Source organism: Heliangelus exortis, chromosome 1, assembly GCF_036169615.1.
Source record: "Heliangelus exortis chromosome 1, bHelExo1.hap1, whole genome shotgun sequence".
NCBI classification, from domain to species: Eukaryota; Metazoa; Chordata; class Aves; order Apodiformes; family Trochilidae; genus Heliangelus; species Heliangelus exortis.
The window spans coordinates 82570749-82596655 of record NC_092422.1 but is presented as its reverse complement, the minus strand read 5'-3'; the positions used below and the strand labels follow the sequence as shown (position 1 = coordinate 82596655).

Here is a 25907-nt window from a genome sequence, read left to right as displayed (position 1 = left end):
GGGCCCCGCCGCGGCCGCCGCCTCCCCCGGCAGGGGCGGGCAGGGGGAGGAGCGCGTCGGGCCGGGCCGGGCGGCTCCGGGGGAACTAGGGGGAGCTGCTGCACCTGATACACCGGGGCGGGAGCGGCGCTGCCCACCGCTTGTGAACGCCTCTCCCCGCCGTTAGTCAGCGCTGGGCTCCCTGTTTCTCCCTCATCCCGCCCCTTCTGCGCGGACCTGGGCTTTAGCTCCTGTTCCCCTCGGAGCCGGCGGTAGCGCGTCCTCCTCCTCCTTCCCCCCCCGGCTCCCATGGCTTCGTCCGGCAGCGGCATGGAGGAGGTGCGCGTCTCGGTGCTGACCCCACTGAAACTGGTGGGGCTGGTGTGCATCTTCCTGGCGTTGTGTCTGGACCTGGGAGCCGTGCTCAGCCCCGCCTGGGTGACGGCGGACCACCAGTACTACCTGTCCCTATGGGAGTCCTGCCGCAAGCCCGGCAACTTGGACAGCTGGCTCTGCGAGTCGACGCTGCACAGCGGTGAGATACGGCTGCCCCCGGTGTTCGCCCCGGCCGCCTCCCCACAGAATCCATCTCGGCTCCACTCCTTCCCGCCGGCGGCATCCCGACCCCGCAGCAGCCCTTCTCCCTGGCCCCTGCCCCGTCCTTCAGCCCTTTCTGTCCCCCCCCTCCACACCTCGGCCGCCTCCGGCTCCCCCGGCCGCACCCCTGGCGCTGGGACTTAGCCTTCTTCCCCCACACCTCCGTGCCCTGGCTGCCCTGGCAGCATCCCCCGAGCCGTCTCTCCGTCACCCTTACGTGGTCCTGCGGGACCATGTTTCGGGTCCTTCCCGGGGCCAGCTCCCTTCTGGACCCGGGGTCCTGCCCCGCCATTCCCGCCCCCTCTCCGGGCTCTTCGCGTCGCCCGCTGCCGCCCCTGCTTCCCGCCCGGCTCCACGCTTCGGCCGCCGCCGAGAGAAGTCCCCGACACCTTTGTTCCTTTCTCCCTCCTCACACCTCCCGTTCCCGAACCGCTCTGTCCTGTATCCTCATCCTCCTCCCTGCCTTGCCCTCCCTGGGCCGCTGTGCCTGCTGCCGGCCTCCCCGACCCGACTCGGCTTCTCCCGGCTGGCGGCTTGGGGCGCAGGCGGCAGCGTTGGTCTCTGTAAAATAGCGTGTGCTGGAGCGGGGGCACTGCCAGCCCGAGCTCGGTTCGTCCCTCTGCCCGCTTGATGGTCTTAGGGTGCAGGAGAGATGTGGGCTTAGCTTCTGTGCGATAAAGGGTTGACTAGCTGCCTTTGTGTTTCCACGAAAGATCCCGAGTTTGGGCTACTTTTGATTATTTTTCCCTGTGGCAGTGGTTCTCATACAATGAGAAGCTCTTGGGGATCAAGGATCTTATACTTCTTCCCGTCCTTCTCATCCCCCGAAGTCACTAGTCCTGGGAAATTGGGGCTTCCGAACCAAAACCAATTGTTTTTTGTCCCGAGTGAGGAGGTCTGGGCTCTGGGTTCTCCCTCCGAATCCCGGGGTGCTCTTGTGGGTCTCTTTCTCTAGCAGGTACTGATCTTCCTATCGTCTTTCATACTCCTTTGCCTTCTTGCCACACTCCCTGTTTTGATTTCTCGACGCTCATTCTGTCCTTACCTTTCTAGGTCTTTGATCAGAGATTTTTTATTTTTTTTTTTTTTTTTAATGGCGTTTCACTGTTGCTTGGAATACTTAAAAAACGGGGTGCGGGTGTTATAAACTAGCTGCCTGTTGAGTGTTTTTCAGCAAATTCTTTTTTAATACTATAATTGTTTAGGTTTTCATGGGTTGCTTTGTTTACTTTATGCCTGATAGTTACTTCTGGAGTTCCAATAGAAACAACTGACAAATGAAACCAGCCTCTTCCCGCCCCCCCCGCCCCGTTTTCGTCCCCATCCCCGTCCTCCCCACACACGCTTGGATTGCTAAATCATCCATTTGGATCGCTGTGCTCTCCGATTGGGTAAATCGTACAGGGACAAGATGTTTGTTTTGGGAAAGAAGTCAAGGGACTGACTGTATATTCTAGATGCTTTCTTTTTTCCTCGCTTCTCAGAAATCCTTGTAGAGACTTTGGGAAATAACTGATCTCTGCTTGAGTAGAAATTGCACACATTCTTTTGCTGCTGTGTGGATTTCTTTATTTTTTTTTTTTTATTCTGTGGAGTAATATTTGAGGGTTTGAGTGTTGTTTGGGGTTTTGTTTTAAATCATGTAATGCCAAAAGGAATTGTAAAGAAATGTCTGCTTCAATCAGTCACTGCAGTACCTACACAAACTTTGGAGAGCTTTCTTTTCCTTCCCCAGTCACTATAAATGGAAATTTATGTAGGAATGTCAGCTTCTATATGTCTCCTTAGCAACGTGAATCCTTTGCCCCTTCTCCCTGTCTCCTGAAATAGTATCCCCTTGATTGCAGAAAGACTTTTCAGATGGCTTGAATGAGAACCTGCTTCAGACCCACCCCCCACCACCTCACACACTTTATTGGGCTCCTCTCTCAATCCATCTCTCTGCCACGCATGCAAAAAAAAAAAAAAAAAAAAAAAAAAAAAGGAAAAAAAAAGGAAAAAAAAACTGGGACGTTAAGAAAAGCAGGACAGCTTAGGGAACAGCACAAAAGGACACTAATCTCTCTTGTTGCTTCATTGGTCACCTGTCTGTGGGAAGGTGGAAGATGAACGGGTGAGCGTGGATAGGAATGAAACATGGTTTTGTTGGATGCTCTGTGTTGAAAATTTGCCCTCTCCTGCTGCTTTCTTATACCCTGTGCAAAAATTCCTGCCTGTCCAGTTTTATTCAAGCACCTTGAATGAGCTTTACTAATTTTTCTTAAATACTTTCCAGTCTGGTGGAGCCAGGTTTCACAAGCTACTGGGGAAGAAGTGAATTATTGTTTTATTGGAGGTGACTGGAATAAACCTTTCATTTTCCTCATGTTTGGCACACAATGCTGCATTCTGAGGAGACCTGAAATACGAGAAACTGGACTGTTTTCCTTTCACCCTCTGCTAGTGTGTTACAATTCCCATTGAAGTCAATAGGGAGGCTCCCAGTAAGTTTACCAAGTTGAACTGGGCATATTTTTGAGCACAGTTTGTGTGCTTGCTTTAATATTTTAAATGCACTTTCCTCCTACACCATAAATCTATCAAGCAGTATATTTTGGAGATAGTGGAGAGCTCCCACAGGGAAAGCTCTTTTAGCTTGATACCAGTGCAAGCAGCTTTGTAGCTGGCTAGCTGTGAAGAGCAGTAGTACACACAGGAGAAAGGCATCTTCACCCATGGTTTTAAGAGATTTACTTCATCATCCCTTGAAGGAGAGCACCTCAAGTGGCATCATCAAGGGCAAGATCATGCTAGAAGCTGTTAAAGCATATTCGAGGTTTAATTAAAAATCTTTGTTGTAATTAGATGTAGGACCCCTGACTGCTATCAAAAGGGCAACTTAGTAGTAGAGAGCAGAAGGAAATGTACAGAGCATGATTGCATTGGCTGTTAGAGCAGGAAATAATCTTTTTTGGATTCAGTATTGCTAGTGCTTGGAGTATGTGCTCTTGCATTCATTCATTCATTCACTGTTTTGAGGGTGGGTTTTTTTTTGCTGCACAGCTTGCTGGCAATCCTTTGCTCTCATGATGCTTTTCAAGTTGTGCAAGTACTTCACAATATTGCTGGTTCAAGTATTTAAAATAATGAATCAAACAAACTTTTAGAAATCTGAAGATTAAAATTAAATTGAGATATGTTATATTCTTCCTGAGTCTTTAGGGTCTATGTAAATCACCTGTTCATTTTTTTCCCTGTAATTACAGGAGCTAGAAAGATATATTTTTGCATATCCCCCATCTCCCTTGATGAAATTCTAAAATTCCTAATAATAGCAACTTCAGGAGATGAAAAACAAATGAAGTTGCCAGTGTGAAAAGCTTTGTGATAAAATCTTGAGATCCAGCAATGCTGGATTCACCAGCAGTCTGTGCATAAAATTATTTTCTATGTATTTTCTATGTCATCTGTATTTTAAGCCCCTGTGCCAAACTAAAAAACCCAGGAGCTTACAGGGTTTGGAGTATGCTTTTCATGTCTTGAAACAATTTTTTTTTAGACTTTATTTGAAGTGGATTATGTCTAATTTGTAATGGTTCATTTGCAGATTTATCAGGAGTTAAGAGGTATGCATGAATATTTATTTATATCACAGCATCTAAAATGCATCTTATGTACAACTGCATGGTGTGTCTGTGCCTGTACAGGTAGTCATCATCTTCCTGCAGAATTAGTAACAGTAAACTTGAATTTATGTGATAGACTGCAGCCATTATAATTCCTTAAATCAAAGATATGCAAATATGATGTGGAAGACATAAGTCCTTTCACAGAATCTGATCTACAGGTAAAGGTTGTGTGTTTCAGCTTCAATACATGTATATGCTATTCATAGAAAACAATGGCTCCTTCACAGCATTTCAGTTTATTGTGAAAATAGCATACATAAAAACACATTTAAATGGTTTCATACTGGTTAACTATTCATTCTGGTTTATGAGGCACATATGACTTCTTTACTTTTCAACCTGTATATTTTCTTACCCAAAGTTCAGTTTTCTATGCAGTCATTATGCTCTTAAGAGCTGTCCACGGGTGTTTGAAAGAAAACAATCTGAAGGAAGTTAGTGTAACAGAGTCTCTGTTCATGTTTAAACTTAGCGTTGATCAAATCATAAGAGGAAACATAACTTATAGCACAGGGCAGAAAAACAACTTGAGTCTTGTTTTATGCTTAGAATTTTTTTCTTCTAATTTGTTCTTAAAATAACTTTAAAAAAAGCATCAGAGGCTGCTCATTTGGTAGCAGTGGAAGGGGTTTAACCTTAATTATACATTAGATGCAGATATCTGAATTAACATGGCTCAGTGGTCTTGGATGGTATCTGCTTGTTTTGAATCTAAGGAGATGTTCCAAGGGGAAATTGCTAGCTCAGAAGCAGCTTTCTCATCAGAAGATCTGGATCATTGCTCCAAGTTGGTGTTGACAGATCTTTATAAAAAGACCAGCAAGGCTGATCATTTGCTATAATTATTGTAAGAACAACAAATGTAATTTTACTAACTCTGAAGAAAGTGGTTCATACAATGTAAGGAGGAATTAATAAGACATTCCTTCTGGTTTTGAAAACTGTGGTCTGTCATTTTGCCTGTTACTCTCTTTAATAATCAACCAGAATACTTTATCTGTGGTGGATGTAAAATCAAAAGCCATGCTACTTCAAACTCACAGGTTCTCCAAGACCCTGAGCAAGCTGATGTAACTGATGTTGAGTCTGACTTGTAGATTGGCCTTGCTTTCCACAGGGAGTGGACTAGATGATCTCCAGAGGCTCTTCCCAACTAAATTATTTTTTTTTTCTATGAAGACTGGTAGTCTGCTTATGCCTGATGTCCACCTGACTCCTTCACTGTGTTAAAAATGCCTTGAAGTTATTTAGTACTCTTCATCATAGCCCCAGATAGAATATTTTGAGGTACACGTCCTCTTTTTTACAAAGTGACCAATTAGTTAAACCTCCAACTTCCCAAGGCTTTGGGAGCAGCAGATCTAAGATGCCTGTTCAATAGTCCAGACATTTTAGTATGATGGGGGCTACCATTTTAGCCATCCACCTCCAGCCAGCTAAGGGACATGATTATAGAACAGTTATGTGCAATGCATGTAGTTTGTGTTAGTTTATTCAATCAGATCAAGACAATCGTACACCTTAATACTTTAATATTCCTTAAAAATTATTTAAAAATAAATAAATTTAAAAGGAAGACTTCTAGTCTTAGTGAGTTGTTGTTACTGATGCTGTTCATTGACATTTTCAAGTCAGTGATGTGTCCTGTTGCTTTCAGTCTTGTTTATTTAATAAAGAAGTCTGGCACCAGTAAGTTAAAAGATGTTCTTTGTGTTAGGGGTAATATAAGTGGTTTAAATATTTGATAAGATTTTATATTTAGAATCACAAAGAGAGTAACCTTGCTTCTGCTACTGATTTGTGGCCAAAGATGATCCCGTAAGTTTCAAGATAACAAATGCAAGTGGAGGGTAAAGTCTGTTCATCTGTATTGCTTTGTGTTTTTAACTTGTTCCAGGCCTGTAGGACAAAGGCCATCATTTTGCTATACTCTTAGAGCTGTTTTAGATGCTAATTGTTTTTCATAAGGAGCAGAAGAGCAAATTTTGAAAATTGCTAAAGGTTGCCAGTTTGAAGAACATCAGCAAGGGTGGGAAATAATTGCATTCCTGTTACGACAGAAAGTGTTCTTCCTCCTTCTTCAGATTGCTAAAATGTAGTAGTATATATGGAGGAGGTCAGAAAAGGTGACCTTTTCTTGAAAAGCTTGTATAACACATCTCCCACACTTCTCTCCTAATGACATAATGCTAAGATTTCCAGGTTTTAGTGAGGTTCTTGGAGTTGTGGGTGTGTGTGTTTTGGGTTCTTATTGAATGAGTATCCTGAAATTACAATGGCATAGTAGTGAGCTAATCTCAGAAGAATACCATGTATCCAGTGGAAGAAATGGCTGAGTACATGCTGTTCTATTCTGTGAATGAATTATAGATTACATGATTTTCTGTAATGCTGTGCTTGTCTCAAAGTCCTCTGTTGGCAAAAGTGATGTGCAATGCATGTGGCCTTTAAATAATAAAATAAAGATCTATTTAATGGCAGCACTTAACTCTTTTTCTGAAGATGCACTTCATTTAAAGGATTTTGCACTGTGATTTTAGAAATACAGACAGGCCACGGCTCAGAGCAGCTGTACACACACACATACACCAAAGTGTAGATATTTTGTGTGTATGAGGAATGAAAGCTTTAATCTTCAGGAGGGATTTATGTCATTGGGAGATGAGCAGCACCGCTATGTTTCAGGTTGCTCATACATCTCTAACCCCCCTCAGGCATTAGTCTGTCTTGTTGTCTTGCAAAATCTGTCTCCTTTGCACAACAGCAGTGTTGCTTACCATATTTTTATTGCTTTTGTTGTTCAGTCTGATTTCCTGTAGAGATGGGAGATAAAACTTGTGTTGGTGTTGAAGCACACAAAGTTTTGAGTCCAGCAGTCCCTCAGGACCACACATAGTCTGATGAACATGGCAGCTGAAGTGGAGATAGAAGACAGATGAATGCAGACCAAATCTTTTACAAGAGTGTTAAACAGACCATCGTAGAATAGTTGAGTTGGAAAGGACCTTAGAGATAATGTAGTTCCTGCATGGGCAGGGACACCTCCCCCTAAATCAAGTTGCTCAGAGCCCCATCCAACCTGGCCTTGAACTCTTTCTGGGAGGAGGAATCCACAGCTTCTCTGGACAACCTGCTCCAATGTCTGTCTATTTACACACACTTGAACAAATTCACTTCACATTGAACAAATGACTGTTCATTCACAGACGCTGCAGATCTCTACATTTCATCATTTTCCAGCCTGAGTTTAGCAGATGGAAGAGGGGAGCAGTTTAGTCTACTCTCATGGCTAAGAAATCCTTCTGGGAGATGGGAGCAGACATTTGAGTCTGGAGCCAGAGTTGGGAAGCAAAGACCTTGCAGTTCCTGAGAATTCCTTTAGACTTTGGTATATTGCAACTAAGGAGGTTCTTCCCTTTTCTCCTTCATTAAGTCAGGTGCCATTATTAGCTATCAGCATTATATGTCTTGGCAAGACACAGTTGTACACAGGTTTGCCTAGTTAGCTATTTTTTTGAAAATGTCTCTCTTTTTCTTGGACTGGCTCTAAATGAGTTTCCATTCAGTGTCAGAAACACTAAATCATCCTGCAAGTGTCTTGTGTGGTAAATGGAAAGTGACTGATACCTTATGTGGAGCCTTTGAGTTATCTTTAGGAGGCATTTACAGATTTTGGTACTCAGCAAAAAAATGCTCATATTTCTGTTTGGGTGTTTTCAAAATACTGGTGAATCAAAACTATGAGAGATCCTCACTGTTAAATCCATCTGTGTTGTGCAATACTTGATTTATTGATGTCTTTTTCCATCATGATTCTGTGTGTGATTGCAAACTCCTTTCTTAAGGGTAGCTCAATATATACATCTGTTGACAAAATAATTTTCTGCTGCTTCATCTCTTCCATGAACAGCATTTCAACATATCCCTAACCCCCCATGGAATCAGAATCATAGAATGGTTTGGATTGGAAGGGACCTTAAAGATCATATAGTTCCAACCTCCCTGCCATGGGCCGGGACACCTCCCACCAGACCAGGTTGCTCAAAGCCCCATCCAGAAGGACACCCTGGCCTTCCAGGGAGGGGGCATCCACAGCCTTCCTGGATGACCTGTTCCAGTGTCTCACCACCTTCACAGTAATTAATATCTTCATAATATCTAACCTAAATCTACCCTCCTCTAGATTAGGCCATTCCTCTTGTCCTATCATGCCCTTGTGACAAGCCTCTCCCCAGCTTTCTTGTAGACCCTCTTCAGGTACTGGAAGGCTGCTATAAGGTCTCTAAAATAGTTATTTCAAGTGTTCAAATTCATGGCTTTCAGAATTAAAGCTCTGGTGTGGCATGGTAGAGTTTTGTCTTAAATTATGTGTTTGGCCACAGCTGGCAGGTAATGCTTTGTAGGTGTCAAAGTGAGCTGAGGATTCACACACAAGACACCTTCACACTTAAAAAAAAAATCACAATCCATAAAATAAGATGTAAAAGGCAGAATGTCTGTGGGCCAGCTTGTAGTAATAAGCATACTACACAAACTGACAGTGAGTAGAAAATATTTATTTATTGTGATTTTTGTACAAAGTTCTACTGTTGGAAGCTGTGGCAAGAGCAACTTGCTGGGGGTTAGCTATGGATCCTGCCAGCAAGGGCATCCTTCTGTGGTGTGCAAAATGCTGCAGAGTCTCAAAACCACTGTACTTGTGGTGCCAGCTGTACCAGAGCAGAGGAATAACTTTAGGACACTGGGCCTCCCAGCTTTAGCCAGTGTTCCCTTCACCCAGAGAATGCTCAGAATTCATCTGAACAGCTCCTTAAAATAACATCATTTTGTCTCAGGTGAGGCTCCAGAGGGCTGACTTCTCTGCAGAATAATTTTACGTGAGAACTTAATGGTGATTGCATTACTAATTTTATGACTGTATTTCCTCTGAATTCAATGGAGTTTGGCCTCCCACAGAAGTCTGCACATCTGATTGTGCTGGAAAAAGAGGAAACCTTACTGATCCTGTGAGGAATGTACTTTGGGAAACTACTTTCTACCTTTGTGCTTTTCCATAATCATTACGCCTACTAAACCTTTGTTGGCTGTTTGATGGCTAAGTTGATGAGTGTTTATAAACTTAGAAGTAATTCTGAATACAAGGCAATATCTCTAGCTATATTATTTGTCTTATTTGATTGTTGTGACATTCAGTGGATTATGTTTAATTTCTTATATCTGTGCCTCAACTTTTTATGCTTTACTTGACACGCTTTTTCATATTCATTATTCTTGAAATTAAGTGCTATAACAATTTCTGAGAATATTTATTGACTGAGGTCAGGTATGTGATAAGTGGAAGCTTTGCAGTGAATCAGAAAAACTTATTGATAAGCATTTTTCTGTTTTGTTTCTTACCAAGAATTTTCTAGTACTAGAAGGTGGTCAGTCATTTCCTTCATCATGTAACAGCTGTGTGCATGTTCTTTCTTCAGCCTCTATGAGAGGACTCACTGGAGAACTATTGTATGAAAGAAAGGAATACTTGTTTGTTAAGAGAGTATTTTGTTTCACTTGTATTATCTGGAAAGAGCCACATACACAAACGTTTTGTGTATTCCACAATATTTTTTTTTGTCCACTTCTTTTACTGTAGAACATCATGTAGATAAAATATTCATTTGGGAGGGGGGAGAAACTTGCTGAAACATGAAATCTATTAGAATGCTAACCTCTTTCGTTGTTCTTTCTTGTGTTAATAAATGCCCTATTTATTAAAACAAACATTTCAGAACTTGAGATGTTTTCTTCTTTTATCACTCTTTCTGATTTTATCCTAGTACTAAAGTACTATTTTACCCAGGAAGTAGAGCAGATAGAGCTGCTCTTAATTAAAAATGAATATGCAGCTTAAAGCCTTAGGTCATTTCATTCTGGGGGAAGAAGAGGGAAGAGTTACACTTTTCATTGTGCAATTAACATTGTGATTCCCCATCATTAAGAGTCAAAGTTTCCAAAAAGCAATAAGACCAAGCTGTTCTTAGAAAAAAGCACTGGCTTATATATGAGGAATTAACTGAAAAGAAAGATTACCATCATGGTTTGGGGGTTGTAATTTTTTTAATGAAATGGTAATTTTTATAAATTTTACACCATCTGTACTTTGAAAATATGTGTCAAGTACCTAAGTTAATAGTTATATTTATTTCCAAATACTGAAATCCAGATCCTTATATTATTAGGCAAATTGTTATAATAAAAATTATGGAAACACTGTCATCACAATCAGATCAGCAGTACACATTTCCCATTATTATAGGCATTGTGAGGCTTCTTGTGCAGGAAAAAAGCAAGTCTGCATTTTCAAACCTGAAATTACACATTAGCTTTTTTTTACACCTGCATTTTACACCTGAAACACATTAGCTTTTCCTAAGAAATTTGTCTTGAGTTATTTAAGGATTTTAGAGATGCACTATTTCTAATTGTTTGGGTAGGATAGGTGGCATTATCAGTGTAATTCTTAACAGTGCTATGAACACTGAAAAAAATCTGAAGTTATGCTTTCTGTTGAGTCTACAGTTGCAAATCAACAAAGCAACTTCATTTGGCATGACTCAGATTATAAATCTTTTAAAAATCTAAAGCTTAAGGTTTGTGAGAGTGTGTATTTACTAGTTCCTAATGTTTTTATAAGACAGTGGATGTGTAGTGTAAATAAACTGTACTGATGTGCAATGAAAAATACTGTTGTACATTCTTAAGTATAAACAAATTGCAGTTTGACTTCAGGAAACTGATAATAATCATAGAATCATAGAATTGGCTGGGTTGGAAGGGACCTCAGAGATCATCAAGTCCAACCCTTGATCCACTACCACTGCAGTTCCCACACCATGGCACTGAGTGCCACATCCAGTCTCTTTTTAAATATCTCCAGGGATGGAGAATCCAGCACTTCCCGGGGCAGCCCATTCCAATGTCTGATCACTCTCTCAGTAAAGAAATTCTTTCTAATGTCCAACCTAAACCTCCCCCAGCACAACTTGAGACCGTGCCCTCTTGTCTTGCTGAGGGTTGCCTGGAAAAAGAGACCAACCCCCTCCCTGGCTACCCCCTCCTTTCAGGGAGTTGTAGAGAGTGATGAGGTCTACTCTGAGCCTCCTCTTCTCCAGGCTGAACACCCCCAGCTCCCTCAGCCTCTCCTCATAGGATCTGTGCTGGAGTCCCTTCACCAGCCTGGTTGCCCTCCTTTGGACCTGCTCCAGGACCTCAATCTCCTTCCTGAACTGAGGGGCCCAGAACTGGACACAGGACTCGAGGTGTGGCCTCACCAGCGCTGAGTACAGGGGCAGAATCCCTTCCCTGGACCTGCTGGCCACGCTGTTCCTGATACAGGCCAGGATGCCATTGGCCTTCTTGGCTACCTGGGCACACTGCTGGCTCATGTTCAGCTTCCTGTCAATCCAGACTCCCAGGTCCCTCTCTGTCTGGCTGCTCTCCAACCATTTTGTGCCCAGCCTGGAGCTCCCCATGGGGTCTGTAAGGTCCCATTTTTCTCATGTCTATGCACGTTTCTATCTCTTTGAGAAGCAGCAGTCTCACTGAACTGCTGAGGCTCCTGAACTGATAGTAACTTATTTGCAAGATTGATGAATGATTGCCTAGAAATGGTGCAAGCAGACTTTTGATGCTTTCAAGTAGGCTTATGATGTTACATATACTGGTAACACTATGTAAAAGAGCAATCTGCTGTTCCCATTTTGATACTGTGTGTTATAAATTACTCCTGGGTAGTCCCAAGGAAACTACAGATTGTCATTGTAGAAAGCTGTGTGTGCTTTCTGTGGTTATATTGTAGCTATCTGACATACTAGGTGTTCTTCCTTCAGCGGTAGTGATTGCATTTTCTTTGTATGTGTCTTCTGTTTTGTATGAAGTCCAGTGGCCTGGATTTTTTCTTAAAAATAATTGTAGCTAAGTAGAAAGCTCACGCAGAATGCTTTACTTCCTTAATCCAACACAAGTTTTAGTTTGTCACCAGATCAGATGGCTTTTGGAATTGAAATGTGACAAAGAGATTTAAACATGCAGTTTCCACGCTAGGAAATATTGGAAAACTCAGCCCAGTATTCTTTGTGCACTGATGTCTGACCCTTACTGATGTTAATGAACCAGAGTCCCTCTCAGATGCAGCTCAAGGTGAAGGCAGTAGCACTGTGTGAGCCTGTGAATTGTATCTAGAGCTAAAATAAAAGAGTCAGCTCCAGACATTGTGGCCCAGAGTATGACATTCAGTAACTGATCCTTAGCTGGGAGTGAGGAACATCAGGAGCCTTGTTTTTTTCCTACAGTCAGCATCACTAAGTAGATTATTTTACTCAGTATTAATTTTATTTAACTAACGTCTTTTTTAGTTGGGAGTGTGGGTGTCTTCCAACACTGACTGTCCTTTTACCTCCCACTGCAGTACTATAGTGAGGTGATTTATTTTTTAACCTTTCCAAAATCCATAGCTATACTCTCCTAGAAGTTAAACTATATTCTAACCCCACACATATATCACCTTTGCCTTAGTTATTTTCACTTGTCTGGTGGTCTTGCCAATGTGGTTTTAGAAAGGAATAGGATTTTTTTTTTAGGTGTTTTTTTTTTTTTTTCCATTTGGTGGCTATCCCAGTGTTGCATGCCTTTTATTTTCATTATACTTTGGCATGTGAGCAATGCAAAAATAATGTTTAATATTTCATTATTTGTAGTGGTTTATTATTTGTAGTGTATTATTTGCAGTTTCTGAGTCCTTCCATCTAGTACTTTGATTTATTTTATCAATTTTCTATGGCTTTTAACTTTAGGATGATATGGATTTATGTGTCTAGTCTTTGTGTCTCTGTAAACTTTAGTGCAAGGATTGCTTTCATGTTGTTCCAAAGTGGCCCATTCTGTTTATTTATTTCTGTATTTTATATCTGTAATGCACTCTGATACTAGAAGAATACTCTGTGAATCATCAGTACATTAACCACTTGGTGTTTCTGAAGGATCATGTTAACATTAAAAACCACTCTTCACAACATCCCCATCCATAACTAAAGTTGTATTTCCATCACAATAATAATAAAGCAGTGGAATGCACAGCAAACTGACATTGAAGATTGCCTCCTGAAAGTAGATTGAGAGATTTCCCTCAGTCTTGGGTTTTGGTCCAGTACGAAAAAAAAAAAAAGAAAAAAAAAAAAAAAAAAAAAAAAAAAAAAAAAAAAGTAAAAGAGCTTGGAATGTTGAGTACTTAGTAATTTGTAAACAACATGTCTGGATTTCAGAAGAAGAATGAAAATAACTGTGTGCACTTGCACCAACATACTTTTAAAATAACTTCCTTTTTTAACAATGCTTTTATCAGTCTACTGTTTGCTTTCTTGTCTTAATCTCCTCCATCCATGTTCATATAAAATATGAAGGCTTTTTGGTGATAATAGCTGCCAGCCTCCCATTCCCAAACCCCACGGCTGCAGTCAGTATCTTCAGCAGATTGGAGCCCTCTTGAAAACAGATGTACTGTTTTTTGAAACACTGAATTTTGCTCTTCTCAAAAAGAGAATGTGTATTTTTTAGTTTTGTTTTGTTCTTATTTTAGCAACCATAAGATCTCAGAATTTATTTTGAAAATAATTAGTCTTGTTTTCTTTGAACTGTGGATGCTTATTCTGAGTACCATATGAGTGCTAATGTTTTCAAAGTAATGAGGTGCATTGGATCCACAGGTCCTTTTCCCACTAGCTGATTTTAGATCATCTTCCTTGAACTAGTAAATAGTTGTGGTAAGCAGTAAATAGTGATTTGATTCTTTTTCTTAATGCCACTTATTGGAAAGAGACAAGTTTTTATATACTCATTTGTTAAGAGAGACAGCACAAAGCCCATACCTTTCTAAAATCCTACAGGATTTCTTGTTAGATAATCATCAGCTTGCAAATGGATTTTTTTTTCTGTGATTTGAGTGCAAGGATGTCTTTTGTACCTGCATCCATTATGTACGAAAATAATTAGAAAATAATTAAATTTGGCTAAGCCAAATACAGAAGCTTCTTTTGGAGAAAGAAAAGAAAAATTAACACTTACGGATAGCTGGTATTTTTAAATGGACTCAGATTTGGCTGGGTATACATCTAATGACCAGTATTGCCTTTTGAAAGGCTTAACTTCCACCTTTTGTTTTAGTGTTTTGTTTTAGTGTTGAATTTATTTATTTTTTTTTTTTTTACTCCTTTGAGCATTTTCTTCCTTTTACCTTACTTTTGTTTTTCCTATTATGTGGCCTTGGTAATTGCCAAGTGGCAGGTGTATACGATCAGCCTCAATGCATTTCCCTTTCTATGTCACCCTAATCAGTTCAAGCAAAGGTGTGACTTTCACTTTCTTCTGTGAGAAAGTTACAACAGACTGGAGGGCAGCTAACACGCACTACCTAATCCTGACCCAGCCTCAATTTCTCATTCTAAATTGGTCAAATCCAGAGAACCAAATTATTCAGTCTGACTTGAGTCAAAATCCCAACGAGGCCAACTAAGAGTGGAAAAGTGGGGGAGGTTGTGGCACTTTGCTCCTGAGCTGACTCTGTTGTCTAAAGGTGTTTCACTAATTGGGAGAAAAGAAATCAAAAGCCACAGTTGTTTATTTACCCAAATCTCAGTGCAGGCTCCGTGCTCCCTCATACTCTCCTCTTTCTGCCAAGCCTATGGGCTTGTTTTACTGAAACTGTATAATTATTTTTTTCCCCCCCTCTCCTTTCCCTCCTAGACTGGCAGATAGCTACTCTTGCTCTGCTGCTGGGTGGTGCTGCCATCATTCTCATCGCTTTCCTGGTTGGGTTGATCTCTATCTGCGTGGGATCTCGGAGGCGGTTCTACAGACCAGTGGCAGTCATGCTCTTTGCTGCAGGTAAGCAGATTACCAGCACTGTGATGAAAATTTCATGAGAGCAGCTTCACTTTTGTGAAGGAAGATGTCTTGTTCTGCATACTAATTCGGAGGCATTTGGTTTACTTCTGCCTTAACTCCAGTAAGGTTTTCCAGGATCCCGGTTCTGCACGGCATTAATCGTTTTGCAGTTGCACTATTATTGGCTCATAAATAATTATTTATTTGTGTTATGTTTACTATTTTGTGCAGTCTGTGCAGCAGGGGAATCCAGTACAGAGGATGAATCGCAAAGTACCCTTTTTAGTCTTTAACTTTGTGCTGCTTTTTTTATTATTCATGCGAAGCCACTTCTGTTAATGTTCTTCATTTTACAATTTTAAAACAGGAAAATTAATGCTCAAATGTGAACCCTCAAAGCCCTATGTGTGAAAATAAATAGGATTATGTTTCAAGGTGTTTAAATATGCCCTTGTGCCAAGAGGAATTAATTCCATTGTGTCAGCCTGCTTACTTAGTTTTTAATTTAACAAGCTGTCACAGTGCAGTCCCTGTTTGGTTTTAAAAACATGGAAATGGAACAGTTTATATAGGCTATCACAAAATCTTAAGGGAGACTTATAAATCTGAATTGTCCATGATGCTGGTCCAGTGAGGTATAATTACACTATCAAATAATCTCCTTCTGCACATTCTGGTGTTCTGGGGCTTAGTCGGCACGGATGCTTCTGTTTCTCCTGAGATTCACTGAGCATGGTTTTCCTTCATGCTGTCACTCATGCTTGCACTGGAGCCAGCAGCTTAAGCCCCTCCTGACAGACTATAATGAAGAGGATGACAGAATGTCGTCTTTGGAATGTATTTAAAAAAAAAAAAAAAAAAAAAAATCCACTTACAAGTTTATGGAAAGATGAGTGCAGAATTTACAGGGTGTACAGGAATGAAGCAAACCTCGGGGGAAGGCTCCTGCTGCCCCCTGCTGCTAATGATACCTTGATTGAGCCACAGCACTTTAAGATGCATTTGTATTTGCTCTAGGGATATTGGTAGGTTATATTTCACTTGCTTTTAGGAGATGAATGCAACGTAGGATCAGATTTCCTGAGCAGAAATCATACACTTTTGTTCTTTTTGTTTCACTGCTTGGCTGGTTGAATGAATAAAGGCACTGTTACCATTATTTCAAAATTTAGTATTACTTCCAAGATTATAAAGGATGCTGGGCAGTTAAGTTTGAGGCAGACAGGGTTATTGAATTTCTGCAGGGGTTTCTTACTTAGATGTTGACCTAATTTCTCATTGTGTAGTAACTGAGTAATTGTTCAGCTATTCACTGCCTGTCTTGCCATATTGTTCATTTAGTATATAGTTACATTTGTACTAAAAAAACAAACCAAAAACAAACCAACAACAACAACAAAAGAAAAAGCCAACACATCCCCCCCCCCCAATCCTACTGTTTGGCTTAAAGCTTAATCTGTTTTCCTCTGCATAAAACTAGTTCTAGTCTTTACTGCAAAAGCTGGGGGGAAGGGAGGTTTAGTGTTTTACTTGCATCAAAAAAAGGAAAATACCATGGTGCTTTAGGTCATGAACAGTGTTCACCTCTTTCCTTTGCATTTTAAGTAGCCATGACCTGACGCATATAAGAGAAGAGATGATGAAGCCAAGAAGGCCTGCCTCAATCTTCTTCATTATCTAGCAAATCTGAGCAGAATCCCTTTGGGATTTGATGCTGACACTGTTAGTGTGGTTTCCTACAGATATCATCTTTGATGTCAGTTATTTTTAGAGGTGAATGTGGACTGGCATATCTTGTAAGAATTATGGAAAAAAATCCCCTTCTAAAGAGGGGAGAGTTAAGACTTCAGCACAGTGGAGTTTTTGCCTTATGCAACTTGTCTGTGTATGCAAACCTTTATCTGTGGATTTCACAGGCAATCTTTGAGGATAAACCTCACACTGACATGTGATTCTGCTGACAAGAGCAAATATTCTGTATGACTCTTGTTAGGAGTCTACCAGCTACCTCTGGAAGAAAGACAGGATAAATTGCCCAGAGACATTTAATGATCTATGTGGGTGTCACTGTGTGGGAGAAAGGACAGAAGTGGTTTTCAGGCACTTTAGTGTCCAAACAGTTGGCTCCAGGCATATTTTTCTTTTAGTTTTGATTTGGTTTTATATGTTTTTCTTTTCTTTTTTCATCTAACTACTCTGTAGGTGAGGGAGAAGAGTGACTGGCTAGGACTGGATGAGATCAGAAAGCAAAGGGACAAAAATAATGCAACCTAGATACTAAGAATAAGCCAGCAAATGATCAACAGATGTGGATGCATTTAAAATACATACTTTCAGCTCTGCATAATGGGGAGAGGAACAGGAATGCCTCATTTAATGGAAAAACATGGTGCATACAGAGAGGCAGTTGTAGGGCACTCTTGCATGGAGCCACCTTGGCTCATACAGCTCTTACCTGCATTTTTGGTCTAGTAGAGGTCACTAACTTATGTACTTACTGGGTTGTCTTAGTGCTCATGAACTAATATGGCCCTGAAAGCTGTGTCCTCAAAGTACAAGGTCACAAACTTCTCCGTGTAGGAGTCTCATGATATGGGTACCAGATAACTGTGTTAACTGAGTCTTAACTTAGGGGTAGAAAGTGTAATTGTTGGAAGTTCATAAAAGCAAACACAAAAGGTAATTTAAAAGGTTTTCCTTCTGGGTCATTTTTAAAAAAAATGTCTAGAAGAGTATCCTGTTTATGTTAGTAAGCTTTAACACAATTCACAGGATGCTTTTACCTGTCAGCTAGGGAAACAGTGGCTAAATTAAAGTATTATAGGTGAGGGAGTGAAAAAGTGACAGCAGATAATATTTGGAGAATACTTAGAGGACGGAGCTTACAAGAAAGCTGAGGAGGGACTTTTTACAAGAGTGTGTAGCGATAAAATTAAGGGCAGGGGTTTAAACTGAAAGAGATTAAATTTAGGTTAGACATTAGGAAGAAGCTGTTAAGTGTGAGGGTGGTCAGACACTAGAACAGGTTGCCCAAGGAGGTTGTGGATGCCCCCTTTCTGGCAGTGCTCAAGGCCAGGTTGGATGGGGCTTTGAGCAAACTGGTCTGGTGGGAGGTGTCCCTGTCCATGCAGGGAAGTAGGAACTAGATGAACATTAAGGTCCCTTCGAACACAAACCATTCTATGATTTATCTTTTTATTCTGACAGTCAGAGCACAGTCTGCCTGAATTGTGTCCCACTTTTTGTGCTATTATCTATTTTCATAATGATGTGGAGTATAGAATAAAAGTCTACTAGTCAAATTTTACAGTGAAGCTCAATACACTGGCGGACAGAATTTGATTTTCAGAAATTCATGGTCTGAAAAAGTAGGAGTGACCTCAGTTGGATGTTAGCACTACAAGGTAGCAAAAAGAGTCATAGCATGAAAGAAATAAGGATAAGAAAGATATTCTGTAGCTCATGTTGTCCAGTCTTCTTGTTGAGATAAGAGAGCCACTAACGCTAGGTTAATCAGCTGCAGCTTTCTCTGGAACAGTCTTGAAGAATTTGAAGGATGAAGATTCCACAGCCTCTCCAAGCATGTTTGCATGGTGCCATACTGGCTGCCTTTTGGTACTTTTTGCTTTCCTGATGCCCATCCTGAGCTTCTGAAACTGAGATTCCTGCCCATTGCCATGGTCTTGGGTCACCTGGCACTGCAAAGAAGAGAGGGTTTTTTGCTGTCATTGCTATAGCTACATTTTCAGGTAACTGTAGGCTGCTTTGAAATTACTCCTCTTCATGAGTCTCCCTCATCCTCATCTTAACAATTATTTGCTCCAGGCTTCTGATTATCTTGGCAGCCCTCTGAACCCTTGTCCTTCAGTTGGTGAATTCACTACTGATTTCCCCTTTGTTCTGCATATTCCTAGAGATGGACTCCAAGAGAATGTACTCCACAATGTTTCCAGGGATTGACTTGAGGCTGACCATCCTGTAGTTTAGTGGATTTTTCACTTCTAGCCTTTCTAAATATGGACACAACATTTTGCAGCCTTTTTTTTTTTTTTTTTTTTTTTTTTTTCACTACAGGAAAAGACGAGAGCTTCTGAAGAAAGGTAGTACATACACTTCCCACTAGCATGGAGTTCTTTAATTCATTGGAAGCAGATAGGATGTTGCAAACATTGGTTTTACTACCTTTTGGGGTCACAATAATAATTTTTTTACAACTTCACTGCTTTTCCAGCCTACGCAGCAACGTAGGCAGCAGCAGTTATGGGAGGCAAAAATAGTGCAAAGTGATGGCAGCATTGAGCACTGGCAAGTCAGTGCCAGCACCGTCAACAGCATGGCTGGACCAGTAGCAGCAAAAGCAGGAACCTTCACTACAAAAATGTCTAACATGCCTGGTGTGTGTGTTGCTCCTTTAGCCACATTCCTGTTCCAACAGAATCACTTTTTTTGTTTTGTTTTTTTTACAAGTCTAATCGGCAGATTAAAATTCAGCATCCTTCAGATCTTAGATTGATGGAAAGTGAAGTTTCCTTGGTTATCACTTGACACCCACACAACAGAGCAATTCCTGCAGTGACTCAGCAGAGATGATGGATGGATATACACAATGTCTTCAGTAGCTTCAAACTGGGGTTTGGGAAGCTACTGAAGACATTGTGTATATCCATTCATCTTAGGAAATCCTTTTTGACTTCTAATGATCTTGAAGATGTGTCTGAAAGCTGAGCATATGTTGAGGGTTTTTTGGTGTAATGATGTTATACAGAATTGGAATGAATAATTTTTTCATAAGAGTAGGCACTTCCCCTAGTGTACCCTGTCAAAATTTCTCCAGTGTTGCACAGTGTTTTGTGAGCTGACTGACAAAAGTTATATTAAAATGGAATAATATAAAGTAACACTTCAATAACTTCAGGATTTAAAAAATCCTGTGGATTTTGGTATCCACATCAGAAAATCTACTATCCAAACATTATTCAGATTGTCAGTCTCAAGTGAGAGTCCAAAGACGAGTCTGTAGGCTACATGGACAGGGAGATAAAGCTTCCAGTGAGGGTTTTGGGAAGTGTTATCACCAAAGGCACGTAATGAACATTGGAAATCATTTCCCCGTACCAGTACCCATCCGGAGGACATCAGAGTGTGCATCTCCAGAGCTAATGAAAGGTGCCAGTTTGACAACAACAAATTTTGAGACAAACGACAGATTTTCAGTGTATAAAGTGTTCAAGCAGTAGGAAAATATAATTAATGTTATTTCCTTTTCCTGTAATTTCTCAATGTAATTTCAGAAGGGCTTCTGTAGTCCAAAGAAGTCTTTCTTTTTGTTACCCACTGGCATTTTCTATCGGTACTGGCTTTATATCAGTTGTTGATTCTTCTTGCATTACCTAATAAACTGTAAAAAATGACCCAGCCAATGTTCAAGTAGTTATGATGGCATTACATTGCATACAATTGAATTTTCATCAGAGTATGTCTCAGGCCTGCAAATATTTGAGCCCATGCTGAATGGTGTGGCTGCACCCACCCCTAGTTCAGGCAGGGGGCTGGGGTAGCTGGCTGGCAGGGGCAGTCACCTGCTGAAGCCTTAAAAAAAAGTGACAGTGTGAACTGCTGGAAAGGAGCCTTGCAATAAGGTCATATTTGAGGGGCAAAAAGGATGTTGAGTCTTTTGTGGCTGGCAGAACCAGAGGCCTGAACATCATACAGCTTGTTCTTGTCTTCAAACTAAGTGTAATTTTCACCTGCTTACCCTGGAAACTGTTGTCCCAGTTTTCTGTTAACAGTGCCCCTGAATTTAAAAAAGAATGAATGGTGATGAAACTGAAATCTTCTTGTGACAATTGGGTTTCTTCTTTTCCTTTTTATGTTATTGTGTGTGGACCTTTTTGATGCAGTACAATAATTAACAGGTTTGCTGAATTCTACTGTGGACATGTGGCTCAAGCTGCAGGAGATCTAGCTCTCAGAGACAGTGTTGTAGAAAGGAATGATTTTTAAGCTTTTTACTGCCCTGGATTTCATCTATTTTACTAGCTTTTTTACATCATGAAGCATTTAGGACTCAATCCCTAAATTCGTAATATAAAGCAATGTTTTTCCGGTAGGAAGTTTAGTGACTGATCAAACTTTATGGATTACTTGGTATTCTGTGTAACAATATCATTAATTCTGATTACAGTGCAGAGTAATGCATATGAAATATATAATTCTCTGGGTCTCCGCCGAACATAAATATGTATCACGTACTGCAATGAATTATTTCTAGGCTAAATAAATTATTTTATTCTGAGCTGTATTTCATAATAGTTATTTATTTTTGCTTCTCATTGTTTTGACTTCCAGATAATTAGCTATGGAGCAAATTATCTTAGTTTGGCTATTATGGAAGGGAGTAATAACTGCAAAGTGAAACACAAAGGAGAGGCAGAAAAGAATTGGGAAAAGATTGCTTTCTCTGTTTATTTATTGGACATCTGAAGGACCACTGTTATACTATAGCAGGAAGATTTGTTTATCAGTGGGGGATGAAAGAACTGTTCTGTCCTCTGTAGATTAAATTAAGGTGATATTTTTTTTCAAAAAGAGAAGTACTTACAAGATAAAAATGCACCAAGACCATTTTAAATGTGATTTTTAGTTTTGTTTGGTTTTTTTCCCTTGTTTTATGGAAATTAGTTAAGGATTCCTCTGACATTTGTGGTTTTTTTCTCTTTCAGTTGTTCTTCAGGTGTGCAGCTTAGTCCTTTACCCAATCAAGTTCATCGAAACAGTCAGCTTGAAAATATACCATGAGTTCAACTGGGGCTATGGCCTGGCTTGGGGTGCAACAATATTTTCGTTTGGGGGTGCCATTCTTTATTGCCTGAACCCTAAGAACTATGAAGACTATTACTAGAATCGCTTAAGGAAAAGCAAAACAAAAACAAAACAAAAAGGATTACCCCATCTTTTCTAACTCACAGTTTTTTTAGAACACTTGTGGAGCACCAAACAGTCTGCTCTGTTGATAAAATAGCCTTTGCCTTTTGGGTGTGAACACTGTTACCAGCTTTTCCAACCATTTCAAAGAACTGCAAACACTAGGAATGCTGATCTTACATAGGCAGATGCTGCGAGCTGCTGATACATAAGCTTCATTTTTCCTGACAACAAGCAAAAGGATCTACATGACAGCGATCATTGTGAGGAAACTAGTTGGAATGAGAATGCAATGCCAGCATCTGCTGTTGCCTTCAGGGGAGCAGCTGGTATGGGCTCCATTTAGAAGTTTCCCTGTATCATAGAGGATTCACGTCTGATAAGCAGGCAATGGCATCTTGTACAATAGGCTGTCTTGGCCCCTTGTTACTTGCTCAGAAAAGCTCTTAAGGAATTAGTTGCAAGTGACTGTTGAGGGCACTGAATGTAACTGGTTAATGACTTGTCTAATATCTGCATTCAACAGGCTCCTGTGAGAATAATTAAAACAAAAAACACCAAACAACCCAACAGAAACAAGCCACTATCTATACAGGATTTCATGAATTGGTAATCGACATCACTGTGCCAGCTGTAGCAGATTGTTGAAGGAAGTCCAAACCCGGAGACATGTGCTTCTGCCTGTGTAGCTGGAAGTTGTTTCAGCTCTGAGTATTTTGCTGGGAGGGTAGAGAGAAGGGGAGTAGAAAAAAGACCTCATCTGTCCCTGAGGCATATAAAATGCATGAATGAATTGCAGTTATCCTAAGTACCCATTTAACTTCACGAGAAGAATGCGTATGGAACAAGTTCAGTTATATTTTTGAAAGATATTTGTTAGCATAAATGAATATATATAATACAAATATAAATGCAGAAGGAGAGAGATGATCTGTCTTAAAATTGTAATATGAGCTGTGATGCAGTGGTTAAAATACTAACTTTGTACACATTCTTGAGAGTCTTGGATTGGTACCCGTAATTTTGGCTGCTGTTACAAAATAAACGTAAAATGGTTTGTCTTCTGTATATGCCCTTGTACAGACTTGTCTTATGGGAAATGCTTAAAAGTTCACATCAAGTTAAGGTAGAACTGGATGACATAACTATTTGCTATTCCGTGTGTAATCTAATACTTATTAAAAATCATTTTCTAAGGTTATTGCAATGAAAAAACTGCCATTTTTTAAAATCTAGTTAGGTTATGAGTGTCTCTGATCATCAAGAATACAGCTGAGACCCCATCATGTCCATATTAAAACATTAGCACTGCAGGAGGTAATCTCTTGTTTTTAAAAGCTGATTTTACAATGGACTGCCTGATGATTATGTACATCTAATTACTCCTTGCCTAGTATGTTTCCCACTCAAAGCGTGCAGAGACTGTACATGTGAACTGAAACCCAAGATAAAAGAGGGACATAATTTACATGAATTTAATCTGCATCACTTTTATTTTATTTACAATTTGCTTATTTGGATATTTTCAATTAATTATGAGCATATTTTTATACAATTCTAAACTTTAAAAAGAACTATTTTTTTTAATGGAGAAGTTTGAAATATATTCTGTGTGGGCCTCTGCCAAAGCAGATATGCTGAGGTTGCACATCCATCTCTATACAAACAGTTTTTCTAGGTCCACAGGAAAGACTGCTGAATTATTTGATGTTATGACTGCATCTACAGTGTTAGTGCTTGTGCCACCACTGGCAGGGTGCAGAAGTCCTGCAGTGACTGTGGGACCACAGGGCTGCTTTTTGGAGGTTGTTGTGAAAGTGTTGCTGATATACAGAGGTGGTTTAAAAAGCTGTGACTCTCTGGAGTTAAATCTTTACTACTGTGGCAGAATATTCCGTATCAGCAGTTTTCTAGAACCTAGTGGTGATTGATTAGATTAGATGGAGAAAAATGATAACTTGACTTGGAAGGGATTGTAGGGCAATGCCTGGAGAATAAAAAGGATGGGAGAAAAAATTGTTTCACAGGCACCAGAGATCATTTGTAACTCTGCTTTTTTCCTGAGACTGATTTAAGGCAGATATTCAGTATACAATTAACTCTGTATTTTTCTGAAAAGCTGTCTAGTTCTGCTTTTATTTAGCAGCATGGAGAACATTGTAGCTTGGCATGGGAATAAGGTTAACATAGAGAAGCCCACTGTGAGAATATTTCTGTACCTTTCTGAGAGAACCATGATTTGGTGCTGACATTGCATGGCACGTTGCCAATGCTGACAAGAAGGTGTGGTGCTAAACCCATATCGTATCCACTAATTTATCAAGTAATTTTTCTTTGTGTAGAGTTTGAGCAAAAACAACTGCCAGGCCTAAGGCATATATGCAAATTAATGGCATCAGCTCTGAAAGTCACCCGGCTCTTAATTTGAAAGATGTTCAGACAAAAAAGTCTGCTAACATGAATGCCTGAAGACAAGGTTCTTCGTTCACATTTGAGTCAGGGATCTGATTTTCGGTCTCAACGTTTATTTTTCCTCTTGAAGATAATGCAGTCTATTAGGACACACCTCTTAAAATCCTCAGGTCCTTTGCATTTGGGAATCTACTGTATGGGTTTTAGTACCTGCCTTTTGTTTATGTTGCTATTGCTTTTTTTTTTCCCCCCCTTAGTACTGCCAGTTTTGGCAAGCATTCTGCTTTGCAGCACTGAACTAAAAGTAAATACAACATTTTGCTGACTTTTTTTGTTCTTAGCCACAAAAAAGATACAAGTCTGTCTTGAGTGTGTGTGTGACAAGTAAGTCATTTTGTATCTTGTGGTTGTGTCATGCCACCATTATTTCAGTTGTTTGGCTTTACCTCACTGGCAGAATGATTCTTTCACATGACAAATCTATTGTTTTTCTTCCAAATAGATATGAATAAATATATATAGCAAACTTGCAAGCAGGGCTAGTTATTTGTATTTTTTAAGCTTAAAGTATACCGTCCGGTGCTGATAAGTACCTAGCATTTCTTCTGGATTTCTTGCACAACTTCATTTAGCTTTTGTAAATTTTAAAAACAAATATAGAGAGACCTATGTGTTTGAAATATAAATGATATATATGGATTAGCATGTAACTGTATATTATTAAACATGCAATGATCTGACTGGTAAGTGAAGTCTAATCTTATGGCTAGCAATGTAATTTATTCAGACTGTATTTTTGTACAGAGCAGTGCACACTAACCTGTTGCCTCTGTGTCCTCTATAATGCCTAAAACTGTGCCTAGAAATTTCATTTCTGTCTTAAAAAAAAAAAAAAAAAAAAAAAAAAGACAACTAAATGCTCCATGTTGTTGATGTTTTTTCTGATGTTGGTCTTTATTTATTTTTGAGAAGTGTATGGTATGTTTATTAAGTGAATCCATAAATATGGGTCATTTTATGTGGTCATTGTTAGCAGGGAAAGACACATGTTTTTTTTCTAATCAAGACTACGTTTGCAGTTTTAATACTGTTTCTGCATTTCACGATTTTTGTAGCTTACATGAAGTTATATGTGAAAAAGTAACTGAAATAAAAAAAAATTGTTACACTAAGTGAACGTGCCTGTGTTGCTCCAAGTGGAATATATAGGTACACAACTAAAACTGGCCTGGTTTTCTGCTGGGCAGGCTGAGAAGGAACAGTCTGGTTAGGCTGATGAATATGCCTGGTAGTCATTTGCTATAGTAAAGGAGTCTTCTCAAAATATACAGAGGGAAGAGAGAGGGAGAGATGAAAGATCATGCTCATGTAACCCCTCCATCTCTCCTGGCCATAGACTGCAAAGTA

At 40.0% G+C, this 25907-nt stretch overlaps 1 protein-coding gene across 1 annotated transcript; it reads left to right on the top strand.

Annotated features, from left to right (window-relative positions):
- The first annotated feature begins 54 nt into the window (after nucleotides 1-54).
- On the top strand, nucleotides 55-25672 carry TMEM47 (transmembrane protein 47). The gene is made up of 3 exons (XM_071750459.1): nucleotides 55-514; nucleotides 15024-15164; nucleotides 21887-25672. The coding sequence occupies exons 1-3, from the start codon at nucleotides 289-291 to the stop codon at nucleotides 22063-22065; spliced, it is 546 nt and encodes a 181-aa protein (XP_071606560.1). The 5' UTR covers nucleotides 55-288; the 3' UTR covers nucleotides 22066-25672.
- Nucleotides 25673-25907: the final 235 nt, after the last annotated feature.

Excerpts from the sequence above, each read along its gene's own strand:
- TMEM47 (XM_071750459.1), top strand. The coding sequence starts at position 289 with ATGGCTTCGTCCGGCAGCGGCATGGAGGAGGTGCGCGTCTCGGTGCTG. Across the intron at positions 515-15,023 it reads CGAGTCGACGCTGCACAGCG|ACTGGCAGATAGCTACTCTT; the intron begins GTGAGATACGGC and ends TTTCCCTCCTAG. Across the intron at positions 15,165-21,886 it reads AGTCATGCTCTTTGCTGCAG|TTGTTCTTCAGGTGTGCAGC; the intron begins GTAAGCAGATTA and ends TTTCTCTTTCAG.